The following is a 10,714-nucleotide window of genomic DNA, read 5'->3' as shown; positions in this document are numbered from 1 at the left end:
TCTTGCATCCCCTTGATACTATTAGGACTACACGGACTACTCTAGTAGTTTATTATTATAGAAGGTAGATTTCATGATGTATAGTAGCAGACCAAAATTGGAAATGAGACGACGTATACTAAAATTAGAGCAAAACCATCTAGATTACTCACGGAGCCTTGTTAACGAGCTTCAAAAGATTAGTAGTTAGTAGGAGCCTCTTTAGGGCTAAAGCACTTGAGTTTGAGTAAGACTTATACTTTAGTTACAAACTTGCATAACTATTAAGTTTAGTTTAAAAACTTATTGAGTATTGTTATTTATTTAGACTACATTTTTCTTGTGAGATGACAACTAAGCCGCATGGTCGAGGCGAAAGTGAGAGCAGGCTGTGGGGCCTTAGACTTTTTAGATAAGTCCGAGTACGATTTAAAATTAGTCATATTACTATATTTTTTTTTGTTGCTCTTTTGAAAAATAATGTCGCCAACACGTTTCTTTAAAAGTTCATCAATTCTTCCACATCTTTTAAAATTTCAAGGCATTAGAAATAGCTTGTGACTCGACCGCCTCGAATCTTGGGTTGTTACAGAAAAATTGTTATAATTTTATGGAAATATAAAAAATCTCCGGTATTTTAATATTAAAGTGTTATTCTATTATTGACTATTTAAATGTGAAAGCAAGACTTTTAAATTATTGGCAAATAGAAAAATAGTGGGATTGTATTTATTGTTAGAGATGTGACAAATATACCAAACATTATGATTATTGAAAAGAATAGTCAAAAGTTTGATATGGGATGGGAAAATAAGATATGAAATCCCATTAAATTAATTTTCTTTATTCTTTCCGATGTTAAATATAAATTATTATATTATTTTAATAAGTCTTAATTTTAGCCATTGTTAATTATTTTTTTAATATCTTATTATTTATGTGCAATTTTTTTTTTCTTTTACCTAAAATTTTCCAAATTCGATAAAAATTAATTTTGAAGCTCTAAATTTAAGATTCAAGAAAATTATAATAATTAAAATTAATACTTGAAATGCGTAGAAAATTGAATAAATATATTTTAGCCAAATAATTTTGTTTTTTTTTTTTAAAAAAAAAAATCGGCGGCCATATGACCTATCAAGCACCATAAAAAGTCTAGTCGTTATAAATGACTTTGCTCATAAGCAATATAAATCACGAGATTAAATAAGTCACAATAATAGTACGAATGAAAATGTCATCTTCGATCACGTAAGCAATATAAATCACGAGATTAAATAAGATTTATGGATTGTGAGATCCTATGTCGGTTGAATAGGATAACGAAACTTTTTTTTTTAAGAGTGTGGAAATCTCTCCCTAGCAAACGTGTTTTAAAAACCTTGAGGTATGAATTATTTATGATTCTAAATAATATATATAGGGGTTTATCCCAAATAGTTTGAAAATTCTTGTATAAACAAATGAGAGATTTAGGACGATAATTATATTTTTTTATCCCTCTTCCACTTATATTTTTCACCCTTTCCCGATCCCACAAATTTAATTTAAACATAAATAACTATAACAAAAGATTATGGCGAAGGAGTAAAAGAAGGTTTAAGAGGGAAGTTGTGAGACCACGTCTTTAGAGTGATCTCGTAGTTCCTATGGGATGAAAACGATGAAGTTGGTTCATGAATTTTCATTCCTTTTGCTGCATTTCGCTCAAAGGGTTGAAGAGAGATAATGCATCAAGCTGGTGGTGTAGGGTGCACTCTCTCTTTGGATTAAGCTAACCGAGGATTTTGAGAATGTCGTGTGCATAATGCCTGATATAGACAAATACAATGGAACTGATTGTCCTAAGACTCATATGTTGCAGTTGCTTGTTTCTCTTGCCACCCACTTGGCGACCTCTACGCTTGTTACCCTTACCATGCCCTCTACTACGGGCTTTAGCCATAAACTATGGTACTTCTAGCTCGCTACCATTGGAACAAAACATCGCGGTAAAGGGGAGTGGTGAAACTTTGTTATTATTTTTCCATTTAAGTCGTTTTTAGTGTGGCAAAATATTAAAATTTATTAACTAAATATATAATTGTAATTTAGGGTCAAATTGGAAAGGAACCAAAAGAGCCAAGATTTTTTAAAAAGAAAAGGAAAAGAAAAAAAACATTGCACCAGCCGGGAATCGAACCCGGGTCTGTACCGTGGCAGGGTACTATTCTACCACTAGACCACTGGTGCTTCTTGTTTTAAATCGTTACAAGTTAAATATTTAATCATACTATTGATTTGAAAATATCTGTTACCCACATTACACCATTTTATTAATACTAAATTATAAATTTACTTAAATAATTTATAATTTTTTTTTACATTTTATTAATACTAAATTATAAATGTACCTAAATAATTTATATTTTTTTTACATTTTATTAATACTAAATAATAAATTTACTTAAATAATTTAGAAAATTTTAATTAATTTATTTATTTTTAAATAATAAATTTACTTAAATAATTTAGAAAATTTTAATTAATTAATTTTTTTTTAAATTTGATCTTTCGTTAAATCTTACTATATATATATACTAATATGATAATAAGTTATTTAATAGTTAAATTAATTAAAATTAATTAAAATACTCTCTAAATGTTTTGTTTTATGCTTATAGAAATGATTAATATTTTATTTCAAAAATATCCAAAAATATTCTTAAAATTTTTAGAATATTTGGTAAATTTTAAATTAAAATACATTTTAAAAATTTAAGGGTGTTTTATATATATATATATATATATTTGAAAATAAGAGTATTAGGGTCTTTTAAAATCTCTAGAATACTTAGATACTGAAGTCTGGCTAGATCATGGGTCATATCCTCTTATCTGTTATATGTTGTTGCCTTCCTTCTTACATTCTATGTAACACCAATCTCTCTGCCTCTGCTTTCTAAAACTTTTTTATTGAATAGGGGCTAGAGGCTCGAGCATACTTCGTTTGACCGTCAAAATTTCTCAGCCCTTGTTTCAAAATCTCTCTGCCTCTATTTTCTAAAACTTTCTTCTTGAACTGGGGCCAGAGGCTCGAGCATACGTCGGTTGTCCATCAAAATTTTTCTGCCCTTGTTTTCTAAAACCTTCCTCTTGAACGGGGCTAGAGGCACGAGTATACGTCGCTTGGCCGTTGAAATTTCTCTGCCCTTGTTTCAAAATCTCTCTGTCTCCGTTTTCTAAAACTTTCTTCTTGAACCGGGGCCAGAGGCTCGAGCATACGTCACTTGGCCATAAAAAATTTTCTGCCCTTGTTTTCTAAAACCTTCTTCTTGAACCGGGGCTAGAGGCGCGAGCATACGTCGCTTGGCCGTCGAAATTTCTCTGCCCTTGTTTCAAAATCTCTTTGTCTCCGTCTTCTAAAACTTTCTTCTTGAACCAAGGCCAGAGGCTCGAGCATACGTCACTTGGCCATCAAAATTTTTCTGCCCTTGTTTTCTAAAACCTTCTTCTTGAACCGGGGCTAGAGGCGCGAGCATACGTCGCTTGGCCGTCGAAATTTCTCTGCCCTTGTTTCAAAATCTCTTTGTCTCCGTCTTCTAAAACTTTCTTCTTGAACCAAGGCCAGAGGCTCGAGCATACGTCACTTGGCCATCAAAATTTTTCTGCCCTTGTTTTCTAAAACCTTCTTCTTGAACCGGGGCTAGAGGCGCAAGCATACGTCGCTTGGCCGTCGAAATTTCTCTGCCCTTGTTTCAAAATCTCTCTTGTCTCCGTTTTCTAAAACTTTCTTCTTGAACCGAGGCCAGAGGCTCGAGCATACGTCACTTGGCCATCAAAATTTTTCTGCCCTTGTTTTCTAAAACCTTCTTCTTGAACCGGGGCTAGAGGCGCAAGCATACGTCGCTTGGCCGTCGAAATTTCTCTGCCCTTGTTTCAAAATCTCTCTTGTCTCCGTTTTCTAAAACTTTCTTCTTGAACCGAGGCCAGAGGCTCGAGCATACGTCACTTGGCCATCAAAATTTTTCTGCCCTTGTTTTCTAAAACCTTCTTCTTGAACCGGGGCTAGAGGCGCAAGCATACGTCGCTTGGCCGTCGAAATTTCTCTGCCCTTGTTTCAAAATCTCTCTTGTCTCCGTTTTCTAAAACTTTCTTCTTGAACCAAGGCCAGAGGCTCGAGCATACGTCACTTGGCCATCAAAATTTTTCTGCCCTTGTTTTCTAAAACCTTCTTCTTGAACCGGGGCTAGAGGCGCAAGCATACGTCGCTTGACCGTCGAAATTTCTCTGCCATTGTTTCAAAATCTCTCTTGTCTCCGTTTTCTAAAACTTTCTTCTTGAACCGAGGCCAGAGGCTCGAGCATACGTCACTTGGCCATCAAAATTTTTCTGCCCTTGTTTTCTAAAACCTTCTTCTTGAACCGGGGCTAGAGGCGCAAGCATACGTCGCTTGGCCGTCGAAATTTCTCTGCCCTTGTTTCAAAATCTCTCTTGTCTCCGTTTTCTAAAACTTTCTTCTTGAACCGAGGCCAGAGGCTCGAGCATACGTCACTTGGCCATCAAAATTTTTCTGCCCTTGTTTTCTAAAACCTTCTTCTTGAACCGGGGCTAGAGGCGCAAGCATACGTCGCTTGGCCGTCGAAATTTCTCTGCCCTTGTTTCAAAATCTCTCTTGTCTCCGTTTTCTAAAACTTTCTTCTTGAACCGAGGCCAGAGGCTCGAGCATACGTCACTTGGCCATCAAAATTTTTCTGCCCTTGTTTTCTAAAGTCTTCTTCTTGAACCGGGGCTAGAGGCTCGAGCATATGTCGCTTGGCCGGCGAAATTTCTCTGCCCCTATCTTCTAAAACTTTCTTCTTGAATCGGGCTAGAGGCTCGAGCATATATCGCTTGGTTGTAGGTGACGCAAGAACGAATAGGCTTAACTCACTTGTTGCTGGAAAGTGAGTGCAGCACAATCGCAATAACGAATAGGCTTAACTCATTTGTGGCTGAAAAGTGAGTGTTTCACAATCGCAAGTCCACTGCCATCAAAGTGCGATTGTGACAAGTGGTATCAGTAATAGATCTCCATATGAGGCCTTCTGAAAAGCTCAAACCAAAGCCATGATAGCTTATGCCGATGGTGGAGCATATCATAGAAGAATCGTAGGGACAAAGAAGGCTTTCTAGTTCGAGTCGGGTCTGGTGGACATCATCTGTTCTTATACTTTCCCCTAAATTTTTATAGATCATAATTTGTTTCCATAGTTGAAGCAATAGCATAAAGAATTTCTTCACAATAATTTTATTGCATTCTAAAAACAGATTACATAATGTTTCTCACTATGGTTGCATAAAAAATGAGTAAATTGTTCAAGAGATGAAAGAAGGAAGAAGATTCACAGTTGAGATCGAAATAATCCCAAATTCGAAAATGTGGAAGAAGCTGTGGAAATCTTGGAAGATATGCTATTGCCATGGAGATTACCGTTCTCTGAACACGCCGAAGAACATAATGATTCCATTTGCGCACTCAAAAACACCGCAGATGTCGAGAATCCGGGATATTCCAATGGCAGATTCGGCAATGGAGATTTGAAGTTAAGCATGTCGATCACCTGTTTGATCGAAGGCCGCAGACAGAAATCGGGCTGAGCGCAAGCAAGTCCGACGATCAACAGTTGTTTCATCTCATCTCCTTTGAAAATTTGGCGCAATTTCGGATCGGCGGCCTCAATCACACTCCTTCGTCGGTAATAATCCCACACCCATTCAACTAGCTTTATCAAACATTTCCTTCCGTCTTCTCTCGTTTCACCTAGGGCTCGTTTTCCGCAGGCGATTTCCAAACACACGATGCCGAAGCTGTAGATGTCGGATTCTTTACTTGAAATGCTGCTTTGCAGGTACTCTGGTGCTACATAACCTTCTGTTCCTCGTAGCGTGGTGGATGTTGATGGTTTTCCACGATCTACGAGTTTAGCAAGCCCGAAATCGCCGAGTTTCGCGTTGAATTCGGCATCTAGTAAGATATTGCTTGATTTTATATCTCTGTGTAGAACGTATGGATCTTGTTCTTCTTGTAGATAGTGTAGTGCCGAGGCTAAACCTACTGTGATTCTGTATCTGTGATTCCATGTTAGGAGATTGTTTTGCTGAAATAGATGGAAATCTAAGCTCTTGTTAGGCATGAATTTGTAGACTATGAGATATTCTTCGTTCCTGCTGCAGCACCATCCAATCAGTTCTACCAAGTTCTTATGCCTTAATTTGCTGATTGTTTTCACTTCTGATGCAAATTCTCTTGAGCCTTGATGGAGGTTGTTTGGAGTGATTCTCTTCACTGCTACATCAAGTTCTCTGTTGTCTAGAAATCCTCTGTATACCTTCCCGAATCCTCCTTCTCCCAATAGATTTTCATCACTGAATTTGTTGGTTGCTTCTGATAGATCTTTATATGAAATCTTCCTTGGCCCTGTTTCGTTCTCAAGATCTTCCTCTTGGTCCCTTCTCAGGCTTCTTCTTCTAATGGTTCTCTTCATGATCCATATCCAAAACCAAGCAAACCCCAAGATTAGAATGAGTGGAAGTGCCACTTCCATGATTATCATGAGCCATTTCATGGAAATTCCTATAGTGGAGTGAACTGGAGAGCTAGCTGGATCAGTTGTGGTGGTAACATTCACTTCAACTTGTAATCTAGAGTTGAAACTCCACGAGCTAATCGTATGAATCTCGAATAGATTTCCAGTCGATCCCGAGAAGCCGATCGTAACCCATTCTGGTAGATGCTCTCTTAAATCAATATTGAAAGAGAAGCTAGAGGAGTTTCTTGGAGAAACTTCAGAATCTCCTTCATCAACTAGAAAAACAGTCAAATTGTGGGAGGTTGAATTGTAACTTATCACTGCTTGAACTTTCCCACCGTGTTCTATGTCACTCCACCACCATGAAGTAGTGAATTGAGATATAACGGAGTTTACATCGATGCCGATGTGATTCCCCCCCGGATCCTCCGATAATACATTCGAGTAGGTATCGAACTCAACAGCAACGAAGTTGTTGGCTGTTGCTGTTGGTGTTGAGTACTCTAGATCACTCTTGTTGGAATTCAAGAGACCAAAGTTCCTACCTCCTGAGTAATGCGGAAGACTCGAGCCATTTGGGGCGAGGAAGAAGGCAAAGCCATCGCCATAAGGGTGACTTCCCTGCGAGTCGATTGAGAAGGAGAAGTTGGTGGTGAAGTCTGCAAGATTCTTGTGGACACTCTCCCAAAGATGGAGAGGATCTTTGTAGGTAGCACGGCCAACACTTTCATCGAGAGGCATGTCTCTCTGGTTCATGGTAAGCTGAATGACATTGTTGGAAGAGTATGCATTTCCTTCGTAATGAATGTCGTGGCCATTCGGGTCGAAACCAACGAAGCTGAACGTTAAGTTCTCAGAAGAAATGGTGGCTGAGACTGAAACTGGGTTGGTTATACTCCACAAGAAGCTATAGTAGCAGAAGATTAGGAGGAAAAGGTTTGGAGAGGTGAGCATAGAGACCTCCATGGGAGACATAGATGCAGAGATCCTAGGCAGCCATGAAGGAGAAGGCTTGAATTTATACAATAATGATAGTCTTCATCTCTCTCTCTCTCTCCCTCTCTCTCTCTCTCTCTCTCTCTCTCTCTCTCTGTCTTTGTCAGGAAAGTGAATCAGTGTGAACAAACAGTGATGAGGAAGCTGTAGGGAAGACGGGGATTTGGGGGCAGCACTTGAATCTGCCTGAAATTTCCAAGGTGTATTTTTAAAAGTCTACTATTCTGCAGTGTGTAGGTACCCTAAGAAAACAAGGTATAACCATCGGTAGGCTCCACGGGAAGCTGCTGTTCGGCCTCTGGCACGAACCGTAGAGTGACAGCTAAGAAGTTGTCTTATGAAGAATGAAAGCCCGTACGACACCCGATGCATGGTAAGCTGTCTTTACATTGGATTGTTTGAGATTATTTGCATGGTTTGAAATGAGTTCTTGTTTTTTCTTTTTAAGAATTATACGTGGATGAGCAGATTCGAGTTCATGACCTTTAAAAGAGGTCGTTGGGTTAATTATGCCTTTTCTTTTTAGTATAGTTGGACAATATGTATCAATAGCGATTTTAACTTTTTACTTTTTTGGAAGGTCAAGGTTTATTTTGATCTCGTAAATATTTTACTTTAATCTCTCACTTTTACCTTGTCATTGTATTATTCTTCATATAAAATTTAGAAAATCACATCATATACATGTAAGGAGCGATCCCGTCATATGGGTTCGTATCGTGTAGGGCATGACTCTAATAAATTGCATCACATACATGTAAGGAGTGACATCATATATGAACTTATATCATGTAGGCACAATTCTAATGGTATGGTACATACAAAGAGCGACACCATATGTGTACTCATATTGTGTAGGGCATGACCTAGTAGATTACACTATATGCATGCAAGGAGTGACCTCACATATGAGTTCAGTATAAGGCACGACCCTATTACATCTCGTAAATGTAGGTGAGACCCCATATGAATGTAAGGCACAATCCTAGTAGATCATCTCATATACATGTAGGGAATAACCTCACACGTGGGTTCATGTCGTATAAAGCAAAACTCTAGTGGATCACATCATATACTTGCGAGGATTGACCTAGTACGTGAGCTCATATCATGAAGGACACGATCCTAATAGATATAAGTTCATAGACGAGCGTGTCAGGGACATACTCGAACAAGGCTGAGAAGGGCTCCAAACCATAACCTCAAAAGTTAAGGTTCCAACATGAGTCTTGACATGCCACTCTAGAGTTAAGTCCGTCTATATGAAATATGAAAACTCACTAAATATGGTATCAATTGAACACTCGATGAACACTTACACTTTATTAAGTCAAGTCGTATGATCGTCGTTAAATTTATTCACAAGAAGATGAATTTTGTACTTGTGTTTGTGGGACTATTTAAATCATTATCACAATTTTCTGGTCACAGCTGGCTTGTGGGTCAAAGAACTAAAAATTTTAAAATTTAGTCAACGAAAGTGTGTTAATTTTAATTTTAATTTTTTTGTCCTAAGTAAAATATTTTATTGGAATACTTTGAAATATATTTTCTTCAAATATTTTCATTAAAAAAATTTACATTTATAAAAACATTTTTTAAGAAAGCATTTTAAATAAATATTTTCAAATTCTATTAATTATAAATACAATTTTCTTATTTCCAAATATATTTCAAATCCGATTTGACACCTAATGGTCCCGACATTTCCATGACAACATCTACTCTACTCTTAACATTCATGGCTCCTACCTCACAGACCAACACGAGTCCTTCACATTCATCCTAAAATAACTTCAGGAGGTCACCCCAACATAAAATCGCTCCAAGTATAGCATGTTTAACCATGAAGTCCCTATGATTGAGCCATTGAAAAGGAAGGTGCACCTTGTTAGTACAAGTACCAACTTTCATTTCCTTTAAATCTTTCTTAGTCATCATATCCTCAGGACCGCTCTTATTCAGATGTGGTATCTATTCATTCATGTATTCAGGTGTCAGAGTTTAACTCGAACGAAAAAAATAGATTGGTTTACAAGATGAAAACGCTCTTCCGAACAAGCTCTATTAACCTATATAGAAGAACGTACGTGAGCCACTCAAATGAAGATCATGAAATTGATTATATACGTATAGGTTATTTTCAGCCACAGCTGGCCTTGTGAGTCAAGGGAAGACCAACCTAAAGCATACTCAAGGAACTTAGCTGTGAACAATTTAAAGCTCATTATATTCAATACTTTCAACCCATTTTTAATGCCCACTTTATGTCTCTTCAGTAATTTTCATGCCAAGATTTGGTTTGATTTTTCTACGGTCTGACACGCCATAGTCTACGTTCATAATTCTCTGATTCAATAATTAAATTCTGGTCGATAATTACTTAAATTTTTTTTTAAAAATTTGGCACGAACTTCTAAATCATTACTAGGAAGTAAATAATAAAAGTTAATAAGCTTTAATTTTTAACAAACTACGACGGAAAATGTGTACCCGAGTCTCTCGTTAGCTTAGCATGTCTCTAACTATGGTGTTGAATCCGAGCTGCAAATTTTATCTAATTTTTTGTCACTTTTTTATGACGATTCAATGGTGGATTCGTCATGATTGATTCCCGATATTCGATTCTTAGGAATATTTTAAGGAATTATGAGTCGTAATCAATGAGAGGAGGAAAGGCTGGAGAACACCAACAGATTGTTGGATGACGTTTCTTCTTGACTTGTGAGTGTCATCCTTGCGTAAGAGTATGCTAATATTCTCTGATGTTCGAATTTCATCCACCATTTTTTTTTTCTTAAAAAATAACACAATCTTTTAGAACCAATGAATAAGAAAATCAAATTAGTAAATGAAGATGTAATTTTTATGAGTGGAGGCGGGGCGGTGTCGGGGTCGAGAAACTATCTATCTAACTTTCTCTCTCATTCCCAGTTACTTAATACACCTCGTGAACGTGTTTCTATGGTGTAAACGTTAGGATGATTTTGCGACACGTTTTATGAATGTGTTTTTGCACGGTAAATGATATGGTTATTTCTCAATACACCTCGTGAATGTATTTATGGGGGGTAAATTGTTAGGATCGCACAACAATGCACATACTCGATCTAGATGAACATAAAGAACAGGAGAAGAGAGAAAATGCAAGGAGAAATTTTGGCTAAAGGTTTATATAGATGATTCAT

At 37.1% G+C, this 10,714-nt stretch overlaps 1 protein-coding gene and 1 non-coding gene across 2 annotated transcripts; both read right to left on the bottom strand.

The window, feature by feature from the left end:
- Positions 1–2,140: 2,140 nt before the first annotated feature.
- TRNAG-GCC lies at positions 2,141–2,211 on the bottom strand. Its single transcript has one exon. It is a non-coding gene; the product is annotated as a tRNA-Gly (tRNA).
- A 3,005-nt stretch (positions 2,212–5,216) lies between these two features.
- On the bottom strand, positions 5,217–7,882 carry LOC111776357 (L-type lectin-domain containing receptor kinase IX.2-like). Its single transcript, XM_023655789.1, has one exon. The coding sequence runs from the start codon at positions 7,503–7,505 to the stop codon at positions 5,343–5,345; it is 2,163 nt and encodes a 720-aa protein (XP_023511557.1). The 5' UTR covers positions 7,506–7,882; the 3' UTR covers positions 5,217–5,342.
- Positions 7,883–10,714: the final 2,832 nt, after the last annotated feature.

This window comes from Cucurbita pepo, chromosome LG15, assembly GCF_002806865.2.
Source record: "Cucurbita pepo subsp. pepo cultivar mu-cu-16 chromosome LG15, ASM280686v2, whole genome shotgun sequence".
NCBI classification, from domain to species: Eukaryota; Viridiplantae; Streptophyta; class Magnoliopsida; order Cucurbitales; family Cucurbitaceae; genus Cucurbita; species Cucurbita pepo.
The sequence above is the reverse complement of the archived record's forward strand: the minus strand, read 5'-3'. Positions and strand labels throughout refer to the sequence as shown.